This window comes from Apiospora kogelbergensis (assembly GCF_038363985.1).
Source record: "Apiospora kogelbergensis strain CBS 113332 chromosome Unknown utg000007l_segment0_segment0, whole genome shotgun sequence".
NCBI lineage: Eukaryota > Fungi > Ascomycota > Sordariomycetes > Amphisphaeriales > Apiosporaceae > Apiospora > Apiospora kogelbergensis.
Window position 1 is genome coordinate 1305735 of NW_027117424.1, and position 15219 is coordinate 1320953.

General features: G+C 53.4%; 4 protein-coding genes across 4 annotated transcripts; 1 reads left to right on the forward strand and 3 right to left on the reverse strand.

Annotated features, from left to right (window-relative positions):
* Positions 1 to 2278: 2278 nt before the first annotated feature.
* On the forward strand, positions 2279 to 2986 carry PG998_010777 (uncharacterized protein; the record flags this gene model as incomplete). The annotated part of the gene is made up of 4 exons (XM_066877593.1): positions 2279 to 2321; positions 2446 to 2560; positions 2685 to 2782; positions 2877 to 2986. 4 exons carry the CDS (start codon positions 2279 to 2281, stop codon positions 2984 to 2986), a joined length of 366 nt encoding a protein of 121 aa, XP_066726647.1.
* Positions 2987 to 3872: 886 nt separating this feature from the next.
* Positions 3873 to 6422, reverse strand: PG998_010778 (beta-chimaerin; the record flags this gene model as incomplete). The annotated part of the gene is made up of 5 exons (XM_066877594.1): positions 3873 to 4300; positions 4355 to 5317; positions 5386 to 5886; positions 6058 to 6111; positions 6161 to 6422. 5 exons carry the CDS (start codon positions 6420 to 6422, stop codon positions 3873 to 3875), a joined length of 2208 nt encoding a protein of 735 aa, XP_066726648.1.
* Positions 6423 to 9200: 2778 nt separating this feature from the next.
* PG998_010779 (Bcphd1) lies at positions 9201 to 11020 on the reverse strand (the record flags this gene model as incomplete). The annotated part of the gene is made up of 2 exons (XM_066877595.1): positions 9201 to 10927; positions 10984 to 11020. The coding sequence occupies 2 exons, from the start codon at positions 11018 to 11020 to the stop codon at positions 9201 to 9203; spliced, it is 1764 nt and encodes a 587-aa protein (XP_066726649.1).
* Positions 11021 to 12184: 1164 nt separating this feature from the next.
* Positions 12185 to 14122, reverse strand: PG998_010780 (uncharacterized protein; the record flags this gene model as incomplete). The annotated part of the gene is made up of 3 exons (XM_066877596.1): positions 12185 to 13049; positions 13101 to 14027; positions 14100 to 14122. 3 exons carry the CDS (start codon positions 14120 to 14122, stop codon positions 12185 to 12187), a joined length of 1815 nt encoding a protein of 604 aa, XP_066726650.1.
* Positions 14123 to 15219: the final 1097 nt, after the last annotated feature.

Sequence of the window (15219 nt, forward strand, 5' to 3'; positions counted from 1 at the left end):
GGAAGGTTGTGGAGGTTTGCGTTTCAACGACCTGAATCGTGCTTGGGTGCGTCGTGTCGCAGTCGGAGCGAAAAGCCAAGGCTGACGTCGGGATCGGCCGCAAGCAAATGCAAGAGGAGTGGATGGAGTCTTAGGACGGATAGGCGAATGAGGTGGTTGGGGGCGATGCGAGCAAAACCGGACCACAGACACCAAGGCGAGCAGGGCGGCACAGCAAGCAAGCAAGCAACGGCGGCAACCCAAATAGCAGCAGCAATTGCGAATGGCAAATGGGGATTGCTGTTTCTGGTGTGCTCGGCGGAGGTGGACTAGGTGGAGCAGGCGCAAAGTAATATACTGGGTTGTTGATGGGTAATGTATTAGTAGGAGAGGGAGCAACTAGAATGGGGACTAGCAAGGTAGGCTTGTAGGTCACTGGCGAAGGGGCGGCACGTGAGTGAGATGATGCCGACCTTCCCAGTGGGGATTTGTTGCCAAGTGCTTTAGGTTAGTGATTAGGCGACAAACTCCGACTGTGTCAAGGGACGATTATGATCTGTTCACATTAGACGTCAGGTTGGCGGCGCACCTGAGTGACTCTCTAGACTCTGGACTCTCTCTAGCTGCTGGCTTTCGAGTCGGGAACGACCAAGACTGGAGGGCAGAGACGGCTGGGCCCTGGCACGGATCGATACATGCACGGCCAAAAAGCTAACAGCGGCTGCTGCAGGACACACATGCACTGGCCAGACTGGCATCCATTACGGACACTGTCCCGGCACCGCCGCCGTTCACTGTCTTGTACCTTTCCTATCTATCGTTGCTGACATATTACATGTCGTATTCCGCGACATCCACCGGCTTGACTATAAACGAAACGGACCCTCTCGGTTGTTGACAGCATGCAAACTCACTATCGGATGCACGGGTGGGCACAGTAATCGATGATCACGACCGAGAGTGCATCTTCCTCGTCTGTCGTCCCCGAGGGGCGCCGGGCTGCGCTCCTGGCTCTAGATAGCGACCCCCCTTTCAGCCTGGAATGCTCCCATGTTGTTTACCAGGGGTGGGCGGTTGATGAATACGGGCATGCAGGAATATGTATGCGAGCATGCCATCCCTCCTACATGGCCTCGCCTATTCCCCTCAACAGTGCGACCAACCCAAACTGTAAGTGCGATCGATCTGACGGACACTCGTCCCAGCCAACCAGCGCTATGCATCATCATCAAAGATACCGTACGAATAGCCCCCGCTCTCAAAACCCTTTTGAATGGTAATGCGATGCAGGCTACTGAAGTATCCAAAGAGGCAGGATTTCGGATCATCGTAGTGCCGTCAGGAACACATCACTCTTTGTGCTACCGCATAACGACCCGACATCGTGAAGGATCCAAGGCCGCAAGATCTGGGCCCGGCGATAGGAGTACCCAACACAGTAGTACGCCGCGGTTGCCGATAAAAGATTTGTCACCCCTATTGTGTAGTATTGTAGTAGGTAGGGCAAAAGATAAGATCATCCACCGTGCCACCCGTTAGATCCTCGTCCCTCCATCGGGCTTGTCTCAATGGGTGGCGATCTTTGGGATAGCCTAATACCCATTTAAGACAATTTCCATCGACCATTGATAATCTGGTGCCGTTTATTGGTCTGCGGGGAGGCATTCTGACAGAATAAGCATGCCTAAACATACGTTGGAAGGCGAAATCAGCTGTGGTGTCATATATCAGCCAGCCATGGCACGGGGCTTGTGACCAATAGGATCCAATCTTGCCGGTATCGTCACTCGGAACCGACTTTGCTTCTCTGGCCTACCTAGACAAACGGTGAGCGCAGAAGTCGGAGTCTCGGAGTCTCTATACGATTGAATAAATCTGGCCGGAAACAGATCTGACAGCTCCGATAATCCCGATACCAACCAGTTAGTAGCTGCATTGAGCAGATTGTTTTCGAGAGAGTGATAGAAAGGAGCTAATCATGTCGACATTGTATGGAGATGGAGATAGTACGAGTCTTATTGCTGAGATCTGGGTGCTTTGGATGGGCCCGGCCAAACCGTCCCCGGATTGAGGGGCGGTTTGGGTTTGGGTTTGGGGTCAAGGGTTAGCTCTCTGCCCCTGTCATGTGAATAATACCCAGGTGGTAACGTTAGCGATTATGTACAGCTTGGAGCTCCAGCCACATCATCGATAGGCTGTTGTTATCCACCTTAGTAACCTCCAACGCCGCGACAACAATCCAAGCGAAAGCCCATTTCCCAATCCAGCAAGCAACCGCCAGAGCATCACGTTGATAAACATGTCGTTGACTAATAAGAAGGACATGCGTCGCCCGGACCTGGGTAAGTACTCGCTTCCTGTCCAAAGCAAACCGCCGAGCTGGCCGCTGCTACAAGCAAGCAATCGAGGACGAACTCCAAGCCAATGGCAGACCCAGGACTGACAAGTCGCATTCGTTCTCTACAGCCGTCCCCTACCAGGAGCCCGTCAGCAAGCCCGGCGACAATGTCGAGTTCGGTTCCACGTTATCTTCGACCCTGCCCATGGCCGCCATCTTCACGCGCAACAAGTACATCGGATGGTATGTGTGATGCGCCGTCTGCGCGCCGGTTTCCCAAGCTGCGATTTCTCTACAAACCCCCGAATGAAGGAATGGAACAAAGAAAGAGGCAGGAGGCTAACATGCGCATTCGCGTGGCATATAGGGTCTCGGTAGTCTTCAGCATCCAGAACTGGCTGGGCGAGAGCGAGGACACGACAAAGAACACAAGCACCCCGGGCTACTTCACCATTGGCATGTCGCGTAAGTTTTACCATCTCACACCCCTTCCCCGGAGCGAAGAAGAGAGAAGTAGAGGAGGGGGCGATGATGCTGACGAGGGTATGCGAACGAATAGTAATGGCTCTCGGTGTGACCTACCTTCCCATGTTCTTGCCGCAACCGCCCAACACAGCGGGCGGAACCGCGACTGGCGCACCGGCGCCTGCAGCACCTGCCGCAGCATAAAGAAGCTGTAGAAAGCTATGGTGGATGCAATAGGGACTGGAGGGGGCAACGGGAGGGACCAGCCGACATACAAAATTAAAAGAGCATTACACGAGAGGCGGTCAACTAAAGCTGTCCTAATAGAGCTGAGGTGAGCTCAAGGACGCATTGTATGAGGAGAGTGCACTCCTTTAGGTGGCGACAGCCTACTCGGAGAAGAGCGACTGGCGTGGACATGCGTAAATCTGGGTATCCTGTAATATGTACAACGGTAGAAACGTCCCAAAATATAGCGTAAGACAACGCTAAAATTACACCCTCGCTGTTACCGGCGCCAGGGCAAGAAGACATGAATCTGTCAGGGCCTCCAGTTGCCGATTTCCACTTGTACTTGTAACCGTTATCTATCTCTGTAACTAATTATCTTGCTTGCCTCAAGTAACGGTCGTCAAAGGAAACGGTTGAATAGAGAAACGGGGAAGAAAGCGGTGAAGCAATAATAAATCGAAGTGTATTTATCGTATTAAAACTTCACGTGGGACCCAGACCGACGTCGAATAAATATCACACGCTACAAATCGAGAGAACCCCCTTTTCAAGAAAAGCCTTTTATCACCCAAAATTGCTCGCTTAATTAGTTGCCCAAGGAGGAGGCCAAGTATAGCCTTGTCCCTGCTCTTCTCCAGACGGCATGCCACTGTTATATCTCGCCGGCCAACAGTTCTGGAGAGTACCAACAAGCACCGCAGCGGTACCCGGGCCGTCCTGTGCAATGGCACACCACGAAGAGGCCTCGGATGCATTATGGCCAATGTCCTGGAACTTTGCCTGGAAAACCCATCTACTAAAAGACCTCGCCTTCACACCCCCAGGAGTAGCATTTTTCTTCCATCTCGTGTAGAGTTATTTAGTCTTCGTCGAAGATCTGATAGGTATTTTGCAATATCGTGTCGATAGCTCGGACCTGCCACCCGGCATCCGCAATGTTGGCGCCCGGCGCTGTGCCCATGAGGGTGGGACCAAACACAATAGCCAGATTCTGTGAGTTCATGCGGTTCACGCCCGAGTTCTCCATCACTCGGTGCAAATGCAGCGTAAGTGCGCGCAGTGTCGCGTAGTTGGGGTCGGGTAGCGAGTTGATGATGGCATGAAGGCTATCTCGGCGTACAATATCGTCATCTGCTTTAGCGGCCTCGACGAAGCCTTGGTAGTGTTCACCGGTGAAAAGGGGGTCTGGCAGATCTCGGCAGAACTGCTTCAGGAGGCCTGCGACACTGTTCACGTCGTGGAAGAAGTTCTCCGGGTTACGGAAATCAAGGTTCCGGGAATCCGAATCTAGGTATGGTCAGCTTTTCTCTATGGATGCAATCTTGAGTGAAAGAAACAAACCTGTGTCAAATCCATTCTTCAGCTTTTGAATATGGGTTGCTGAGCCGGACAATCTGTAGATGCCCTCCACGGCTAGACCGTACAAGTCGACAGCTTGGATACACTGGTACACGACCATGGGGACTGCCAGTCCATCTCGTTCGTAGAGCCGGTCAAGAGTCACGCCAAATACTTGTTTCGGCTTAGACATGCCACCCGCCGGAGGTCCCATAGCACTGCTGGGGGGTGATGCTGAGCGTCCGGAAGACGGCGGCGGCGGCGGCGGCATGGCTTGCATTGAGGCAGGCGGACCAGTATGACGAGGCGGCGAATGCTCTTGAGGTGATTGCTGTGTCTGGAATGGTAGGGCACCAAGCTGCGGGGGACCAGCCTGGCTTATACTACCGTTTCCGTACCTGGAATGAGAGGGTGGTGCGGCTTGCGTAGAGTTTCGGTTGCTCTGTGGCTGCTGAAGGGCCATGGATGATTGGTTCAACAAGGCCCCATGGCTGAAACTCCTTTCGTGGCCAGTTTGCGACGGTGGACGCTGCTGGCTAGCTGCTGGCATGGAGGGTGGTTGAGCATAACCTGGTGAGGGAACTCCCGCTGGGGACGAGACGTCAAATGCGCCGGTCCGAGACCCCATGGACATGGAGCCGGCTGGGGGCATCTGCAGAGTCGGAGCTTGCTGCTGAGACTGTGGTCGGGCTTGTTGTTGCTGATGCATCTGAGTTGAGGATCCCATAGTCATGTTGTGTTGCGGGTTAAGCACAGGGTTGCGCTCATACTTGGCCTCGGCAGGCTTTGGTGGCAATTTGCTGTGGAAACTCAGGAGATACTCCTCAAGATCCTTGTGGTTGTCGACAGCTTGGATAACCTCCTTCATGCTTGAGCTTCGGCTGTTATGGCCTGCAATATTAGACTGGTGTTTCAAAGGGCTTATAACCAGGCCGTTGCTTAGAAGCAGTTTTTCGTTAAAGGAAGCTATCGTAGGTCAGTCAGTTCGTGTTCTGTTGAAGACGAGGGAGGCGAAGAACGGGGGTTGCGCTTACCAAATTTCTGCATCTGCAGAGTTGTGCCCGAGTCGCATTCCCGGACCAGATCGGTCAAAGCCTTGATAGCCTCTGGTCTTGTCGAAGAGTCCATTGTGGCCTTCTCTGCTTGGTAATTCTGAACTTTAGTCATGTAGTCGGTGTCGGCAGCTTGGGTTTTGCGCAACAGGTCCTCCTCCTGCTGGGCTGCCGACTTGGGGCCCTTGAAGCCGAACCTGCCTCCTTGTCTCGCTTCGCCGGTCTTGACGCGCTCGTACTCGTCCGCGAGTGCGTCGTATTTGGCCTTGGATTTGCGCATGGCCGACTCGATGTCCTGCAATCGTGCTTCGGCAGCCAATCCATTCTGTTTCCAGCCTTTGCGATGTTTCTCGGCGATGTTGGCGACTTCTATCAGGTCCTCCTGCATCTGGTGTAGCGAGACGGCGAATTGTACGCCGTTTTCGGCCATTCGATCGTGGATAATGAGCATCTCCTCGTAGGCGTGCGAAAAAAGAGCCCTGCCTGTGGTCCATCTGATGGATATTGTCCTGTGTCATCCGGCAGAGCTTCTTCATGCCCTTCGCGTGTCCGTCCTCGAGGTCAGATCGCTTCTTCAAGAACGCAGCGAATTCCTAAATCGGGGAGATATCGTGAGTAGGAGCGAGAAATGGAGTGGCCGATAGTTCAACTCACCCTTGCTGAAGCGATACTCTGCTTTAGTCGATTTAACATTGTAGAAACTCCAATCTGCGACTCGTCGTTAGTGGCTAGCCAGTGCTGCTTTGTCTTAGCTGACTTACATCCGAGGCAAGCACTTCTTGGACCTGGGCGGGCATCTCGGGTTTTGCGCCGCCCGTGGCAGCGCCGACGGCCATGGCGGAGCTGGGAGTGTTTCCTGAGGCGGAAGGAAGGCCAGCGCCATTCGCTGGTTGGGACTGGGGCTCGTTCTCGGCTGCTGGGTCGTTGGAGCTTCCGAATGACATGCTCGGGGCTCGTTGTAGTTGCGGTTGAGGCGGAGGTGAGGGCAGGTCGGTGGACTGGCGGCTAAAGTCTGCCATGATGCCGGACGGGGGGTTGTTGGGTAAAGTAAACAATTGAATGTTGTACACTCGGGGTTAAAGTTGGGCAAGAAGGTTAGGAAGGGATGCGTTGCCTAGTCGGGTTTGTTCTTGCTTCGATGTGTTCGGACCACTGCTGGTATGCTTCGATTCAGAGCTTATGATGACGAGGCCAGCACCAGGATTGAATGAATGGGGCTGTGCAACTGGCCGGCCGGATGGTTTGATTATTCCTCCAGCATTAGGTGCGGCCAATACGAAGGAAGTGTAGCGGCGCGACGGGATTGGCCTGCGATGTTCGTGCTGTCAGTCGCAGCTGTGCTGTCGGTCGTGTTTTGCTTGGAAATGCTACGTTCCGAAACGATGGCATGGAGGGGTATGCCTTCCTCCAAGCAGTGATTGCGAACGACAGTTCAGATTATTGTGAGTGGAAGCCCCAAGCCCCCAGGTACGACGACATACGTACAGCCTTACTGCAGCTACTGCTGGAGAATGTCGGCGCTAACCGGCCGCCAAGCCGAAGGAAAAACAACTAAGCCCAACGACTCTTGTCCACTGTTTTGTCTGTGCTCCCCAGATCCGGAGTTGGGACTCTCGACTTGAGAGTCGGCTTCTATTAACACACCTGCTATTCAAACACCGGCGAGGGTTTCCTGTGGGACTCGACATGGTGCCGCTCGCCGGGCTTTGCAGAAGTTGTGCTAGAAAGCCCGTCGCAACATTCGGGAAGGGCTCTTGTGTACATGGCCGGTTCTTGCAGTACGCAGCCAGATGGCAAGGATGCACATGGACTTATGCAATGCATGCTCCGGCACGTAGGTAGGTGGTGATTGAGTTCCAGGTACGGAGGAGTAGGCTATCGTACACACACGAACTCACTCACACCACCATACAGACCCCTTTTCTCCAGACAACAACAGATGATCTTCGTCTAGCCTTCGGCGTTCTTCCAAAAAAGCAAAAGCAAATAACAGAAAAGGCCCCGATGCGATGAACATGGCAGAGAGACGACGGAAATGGGACGAAGAGCCCCCAGATTCAGCCATTCTTGCACCCCCAAGACCCCACACAACGAGACGGTCTGGGCTTGGGTTTCGTCCGATGTCACTCGATCCAACGCTGCAACTGTCTGAGCGCTCGTTAGCTTCCGAGATGCCAGTCTGAATCCACGGCTTCTTGCAGGACTCTTTGTCTCAACATGCCGAACTAGCCCTGCTGCTGCGACCTCAAAAGCAGCCCCCTAGCCCCTACCCTTCAACTCCAGTAAAAAGAAATATACTTCTTCGATCTTCTAGTCTTGCGAACGATTCTGGAACAGAACCTCCTTGGCCTGCCTGGTGCTAGGTGCCTCCAATGTAGAGGTTTGTTGACCGTCTCTACATGCTTTGCTTTTTGTTTGTATCAAGGTTTTGTGAGACAAGTTGCTGCCAGGCGGGCAACTGCTGATACTTCATGCCGTGTTTGCCATGGGCCGCCTCCCGCCTTTCTCGGGCGGAGTGCTTGGTCTAGCAACGTCAGCGCCCGTCTTGTTTGCTCGAGTGATTTGCCTCGCCGAAATATACTGTTTACTTATGTAAGACTTTTCGGTACATATCATGCCGTGAAAGTTTATCGAAACACGGTGATTCCGGTTTCACTGCAGGGGCAGTCAAGGGGAGTCCAGCTGGCCATTCTCGCAGGCCTAGGCCTCCAGGTTGCACGAAGAAGGCTTCGAAGAGCAGTCCCTTCAGTGCTAACCACAGTACTACGTTGAAAACCTATATGTAGCAATTATGTGTCAACTCGAACGCCGATTGGGTAATTCATGTAGGTACTGCTTGGAGTCAAATAGATTGACTTGTGGAATACCATTATGTTGTGATAGTCAACCTCAGCTGGCTTTGTAAGTTCAATGGAACATAAGATATGCAAAAGTATCCTCTAAGATCGAGGGCCTGCCTATCTGTCAATTCAAGCCCGTACACAGGGTGGTGCCCACAACGGGTCTTGTAATTTGTGGCCATAGTGTGCCCATGAGGTCACCATAACGTGACCCGTGAGAAGATGTGATTCCCAAAAGGCGGCTCCCTATTTTGTGGGCTTGAACTGCTCCATTCCGGTCTGATCTGACGACCTTTCGGTAAGTTCTTGACGATCCTCAGATTGACCTCGAGCTTCATAAACTCCCTGTTCCCATAAATCTGCTATCCCCTTAGCATTCTGCCAAATGCCCGCCTTGTGGTGGGTGGTATACAGCAAAGACACAAAATGAATGTGTCGGCTCGGCAACACCATCAGCATGGACAAGATATTCTTAGACTGGAACTCTCCGCAACCGCCGGAATTCTAGCACAGTTGTATAGAACGGCGAGGCCATGTTCTACACACGCAAGGAGTGCCACAAGAGGAACCTAGCAGCAGGGTAGCACAATTGGCGATATAGGAAGCGTAATGTTAGTAGCAGACTGGCAATGCTTCTGTGTAATTCCGGGAATCAAGTATTAACATGGATAGTCTTAGTACGCAGGAGTTTACAGCATACAGGCTCATTATGAATTGTAATATATATATATGTAGCTAGAATGTGACCAGATAGCCGGACCCAGAAACCCAATAACGCCAAAACATTCCCCAAAGCTTAAAGACATAATATGGGCTGATATCGAGATAACAACTTGGCAGAGCAGACTCGGCCAACGTCGCCTCCTAAACTATCCATCTTCCGAGACCTTCAGAGTCTCACACAAGAGCCTTGCTGTGCGCGCTTTGCCTCCTTCTGTCTTTTCCTCCATTCGTTAGTTATTTCCCTATAGTGAACAAGATGCGTCCACGCCACGACTCCAACGCAGACCACGTTATGATCCAACCCAAGAACATCACAGTCAAGAACAACACGACGTCCCAGAACATAGGCCTGCGCACGCGATCCAGCATTTTCGTGTTACGATTCTGCGGAACTCCGAGATCGACCAGCTGGTCCGGGTGCGTCTTCCAGCTCGGGCGTATCTGGCGGTCCGCGAGGATCTGCTCCGCCGTAATCTTAGCGCCGGCCAGCACGATGGGCACGCCGGTGCCCGGGTGGGTGCTGGCTCCGACGAAGTAGATGCCGTCGAGCCCGACGGCGCGCGTCGACGGCCGGAACTTGAGCACGTTGAAGAAGCTGTGGCTCAGGCCCAGGATCGAGCCCTTGTCCAGGTTGAACTTGTCCTCCCACGTGAAGGGGTCGTTGATGATCTCGTGCCGGATCAGCGACTTCAGGGGCGCGCAGCCCGTGCGCGCCTCGATGGTCGCGAGCACCGAGCTGCGCGCCCGCTCCACGAGGGCCGGCCAGTCCTGGTCGCGCAGCATGCCCTTCTCCACCGTGGCGGCCTTGGGGTGGCCCTTGGACTTGAGCAGGTGGCCCGTGGGCACGAGGGCGATGACGGCGTCGCGGCCGTCGGGCGCGGCCGAGGGGTCGATGCGGCTCGGCACGTTGATGTAGAAGCTCGGCTCCTGGGGCAGGCCCTGCCGGGTGAAGATGTCGTCGAAGGACTCGCGGAAGTCGTCCGCCAGGAAGATGTTGTGCGTCTGCAGCTCGGGGACCTTGCGGTCGAGGCTCCAGTAGAACGAGATGGACGAGCAGGAGCCCGCGCGCTCGCGCAGGGATGCGGCGAACTTCTTGGTCGCGGCCGTCTGCGGGAACAGGTTGCTGTACGCGTACACGAGGTCCGCGTTGACGACGACGACGTCGGCGTCCAGGCGCTCGCCCGAGGCGAGGCGCACGCCGTTGGCTGTCTTCCCATCCGCTGTCGTCAGGACCTCGGACACAGCGGTGTTGAGCCGGAAATCGACGCCCAGTCGCTCGGCCACGCGCACGAGCGCCGCAAGCACGGAGTGGAAGCCACCGCGCGGGTACCAGATACCCTCGGCGAGCTCCGTGTACTGGAGGAGGGAGTAGGTGGCTGGAGCGTCGAAGGGGCTCATGCCCATATACATAGTTGCGAACGTGAAGACGCGTCGCAGGCGCTCGGTCCAAAAGTACATGCTCGCCCGGTTCCAGATGGAGTGAAGGGGATGCAGCTTGAGCCCCGTCCAGACAAACTTCGGGTTGGCCAAGTCCCACCAACTCGTGAAGTTCTTGTGCAGCACGTCCGACACGCTGAGCTCGTAGTGCTCGTGGGCCTCGCGCAGCCAAGCCAGGTAGCGCTCGAAGCCATCTTTACCCTCCCAGCGCTCGATCTGGGCCTTCATGCGGGCCAGGTCCGTCGACAGCTCGAAGTTCTCGCCGTCCGAGAACCATACGTTATAGTTGGTCGGGCAGCGCAGCAGTTCCACGCCCTCGGCCTCGAGCGTCGTGTCCAGGTCGTAGAAAGCCTCCCGGAACAACTTAGGCAGCAGCAGCAGCGAGGGCCCCTGGTCGAAGCGGTACCCGTCATGGTGAATCAACGAGCAGCGCCCACCCGTGAAGGAGTTCTTCTCCAGTACCGTCACGGCGAAGCCGGACTTGGCCAACCTTGCGGCCGTAGCAATTCCGCCGGCGCCAGCGCCTATATTCGGAATGTTAGTTACTGTAAGCCGACTAATGGAATCGGATGTCACTTACCGATAACAATGGCCTTCTTTTGGCTTGGTTTAGACATACTGAGTTCGGAAGGATTGAGGCTATTCGGGAGTGATAGGACCCCAGCTAGACGAGCGTGTGAAAAGGCGGGCAAGGGGAGGGACAAGACACTTGGCCAGGGCAGTCACTTATGGCTGCGTAGAGGACCAATGAGTAAGATGGTCCGCTGGAGACCCCTGAAAATGAGATTTGAAGCGTTTGTAAGATTAGCCGACTTCGAATGAGTTGTTTGTTGTACGAACGGTCTTCTGTGAATAGTAGACAGACGGCTGTTTTTTGAGTTCCGGGAAGCGATCAACTAGTTCACTTACACGCACATACACGATTCTCCGGTTATGTGTGTGTAGGTAGTCGGTTCCCGTCTGCCAGCCTCTCTCGGGTTTGAGGATGATTGGTTAATATCCTCTATTAATATCTTCCCAATATCTTACAGACACGAATGGTTTTTGCTAGTACGTGTATGTCATTCGGGGTAGAACCGATATCTGTTCGACCGTCTGTCAAGCCCAGCCACCACACCAGGCTTACGGGGTATATAGTACTAGTATGTTGGATTGCATGTGAAATCCCCCTCTCATGGCCAGAGAAGAAAGTCTTGAATCATCATTCAGTCCTGTTAAGTAGGACTGCAGAACCCACAGTCTCTGGGAACACGAGTGCGAACCGCTTACCAGCAGCCATGGACAGATTAGAATGCCCGAAGACCGACTGTCAGTGGTAGGATAATGTCGTATATTTTCCTTCATGAATCATCATTCCCAGCCAAGATCCGAGTGGAAATTAAACCCCAGCTGCCCGCGCGCAGAAATGCGACCAGCCTATCCCTGCCCGCATATATTCATTTGTCCAGTACGGAACCAACGCCGAAAAATCAAGTAAAACTTAGACCACGTAACCTTCGTCCGTACATTTACATCGACAAGCTCGAGGTCATCTTTGGTTCTTAATTGCCGTTCTGTCTGAGCTTTGTGAAATCAAGATCAGTGTGCCGGCAGTTTCCTGATATTTCCGCCATCGCTAAACACCCTTGCGCATGTTGTTTTGCGCATGTGAATATCATTATAAGCGAGTTGCTATTTTAGGTAGTCTATAAGATGTCTAAGCAATAGGGGCGGGGGTTCAGCCAGAACTCCAAAACACCCTAGGTACTGATGTACAAGTAGAAAATGGGGGTATCTTGTCATCAAAAGCGCACAACTATTGAGAGGCAAGCACCTTCCAAGCTACCATTATCCTCCTTGAACGCGGTACAGTGGCCCTCTTGGGATCCTTGGGTGACCATGCGCCCTTCTTTTTCCCGTAAAACTCGACCAATCTCCATGTAGCTTTCCACTGCAACAATGAGCGGCCCGCGCACATCGGCAGGCAACATTTCCATATTAGATCGGGATCTCGAATATTCCTTAAACGCGAGTTGAAGTAACCTTTCACGTAGCGTCTCAACAATCGCTTGTCTCGGCGCCTTGATAATGTCGCGCGGTGTCACGCCCTCCTCTTTTAACCACGTGGTGGGGAGATAGACCCGGTCCATGTCGGCGTCTACGGCAATATCTCTTGCGATGTTGACATATTGCAGCGCATGGCCCATGGTTCTAGCAGCAAGGGCAAGAATCGCTTCCTTATCTTTGGAAAGCTTGGTTTCGTTGTGATGAAATGCGAGCCACAGGCAGAGTTCGCCGACTGTGCTTGCAACCCGGTGGGCGTATAATTCCAGGTCCGCCTCGTCTTTGATAGGGTAGTCAGCCGGCATATGGGGGCCGCTCTCCTTATTCTGGTTGAAGACAAGATCCATCTTGAAACCGTCCAACAGCTCGTAAAACGGCTGGCTAGGCATCAGTTTTGTCGGGAGCAACTCAAAAGCAGACCGAGTCGGCTTTGGAAAATTGCTACGGATATACTCCTGCACTTTCGGATCCGAAGGTGAGACAGTCTGCTTCGACGAATAGACCAGGTCAAGGTAGCCTGTCATTTTGTTAATCCATCCGAGTGCCTCTGCCCTGGTAGGCGAGTCATCAACTAGGTCGTCGGCCACGCGACAGAACGAATACCTAGTGGAGTGTTAGCTGGGGAGGGTTGGATATACCGCAGTGGATACTAACAATAAAATCAGATCGATGCGCAGTCGGCCAGGGAAAACGGCACTGGCCAGATAGAAGCTTCGACTCTTGCGCTTCAATGTGGCAACAGCTTCTCGGATACCATGGACACGCTGCAGATCGTACTGCTCAGGGCGGGTGAGAATGCCCTTCAGGAGTAAAGCAGGTGGAGGCGTCCCGGGTGCATCCGGGAAAAGCCCCGGAAATGTGTTGATCACGGCCATCCCGCGGTCAAAGGCGACCAGGCCAAATACGATCAAGGCGTTTGTGGCGAGGAAGAAAACAGCCTCCTCAATCTCAAGGCTACCAAACAGACGTAGATTGAGCTTCGTGCCCGACTCAATCGACCAGGTCCCCCGGCCCAGAGCCAGTTCGTCTACAACCCAGAGATAGAGCGTAGGGATGAAAATAGGGGCCGTGATGCAGACGATAGGAAGCCGGGCGATGAACAACCCAGAGAAGGTCCACGTGAGAAGAGCGAATGGGCACGCCCAAGCTAAAATTAGTCCCAGATACGTCCCTTCGCCTCCTTTCGCGACCAGATACACCCCTATCGCAATGGAGGCACCTAAGAAGATCTGGCCCAGAGTCCGTACGGCTCGCGCCGTCGGTGACGAATCGTGCTTGTTGGTCAGATATTGCGAATGCAGTATAGGCTTGTTCAACAGTATGTAAACCATGGACGTGATGTAAGTTTGGATCACGAAGAAGAACAGCTCCTCGGCCGGCACGCCGAAGAGTCTTGGGCCAATGATGGCGTCAGGAGGATATGTCCATACTCCATGGCGGATGAGGTAGGAATCCCATGGCAACGTTGCCGTGAAAGCGACGACAATGAGTGCCAATGTTTTGTACAAGTCCAATCTGGTAAGCAGAGGCTTTTGGATCAGAGTGAGTATTGCGGCCAGTGGGATAGTGTACTTGAGATGCCTACAGGAAACGGTTAATTAAGACGCACAAGGAATGAAGCACGGCTGCGGGATGGAGGGCACAACAACCTACACAAGTGCATAGTCGTACGCCATGTTGGAGAGCCGCCTCTTTCTGGGTACTTAGTAAATACCAGGCCTAATAGATCACTGGCGGGCAACTTTGACCCAAATCTGGCGTGAGAGACGGGTACGGCAGTAGGTGCAGGACCAAGCAAAGACCTTCAAAGTTGCGCACGTATAACCTTATAAAGCGCGGTGGTATGGGAGCAAAATGAATAAGCAAGGAGTCTTCAGCGACCGGGGGTCAGCGGCCACCAAAGATTTCTCGATATAGCCGCAAGTTTCTTTTATCCACTGGGATCCGTAGCCAGGAACGACGGGCTTCGAGGTGTGGTGTGTGATGCTAACGTGCCAACGGAGTAGTGGCAGCCAAAGTTAGACTCGAGTGTGTGTGGCTACTGGCCGGGTCAGGCTTCGGTTCGTGAAGATACCAGGAGGTAGGTGATATCTCCAGAAAGAACAGGTGACGGACTGGCGCAAACAAATATTGTCCTTTCGGGGCCGAGAAATGGCAAGCGTGATAGATTCCAAGCAATTACCGCTGTCCCTGGTCGAGAGGGTGGTAATCAACAGAACATGCCTCCTCACCTTGCATAGAAGGCAAGCATCCCTCCATATTGTCGGGAGGGTGTATTGGCTGTTATGCAATAGTCGAAGTGGGCGGACCACGATTATCCTCACTTACATGCATGCGACCCTCCTGGGCAGTCATAATAATGAGGTCATAGACATCTGATAGTCAGCTTGTAGGCGATGGGTAGCCGCGACCAACCCTTTTCTCTCGCTTTAGTTTCACTTCTTAGGATTCCCGAAAGACCGGACTTGATCTTAGCCCATTCTCTAGCGCTCGAAGAATTGGAAGCTGGATGGGAGTTTGCAAATGCGATCATGTAGGTAGGTAAGACATCAACCAGTACCATGCACTCACTGTATAGCAATGTACAACGGCAAGTGCAAGATCTATTGTCCAATCAAGTGTACCTTGGATCTAATTGGAGCTTGAAACTGGAAGGATTGAGCCAATCGTTTGCCTTGAAAATTGAAGCTGGTGATTCATGATGGTTATCAGAAAAAGCTGGTAGCAAGCACTTCGAGTGACCTGAATTGCATCCTGTCAAGCGGACTCGGAG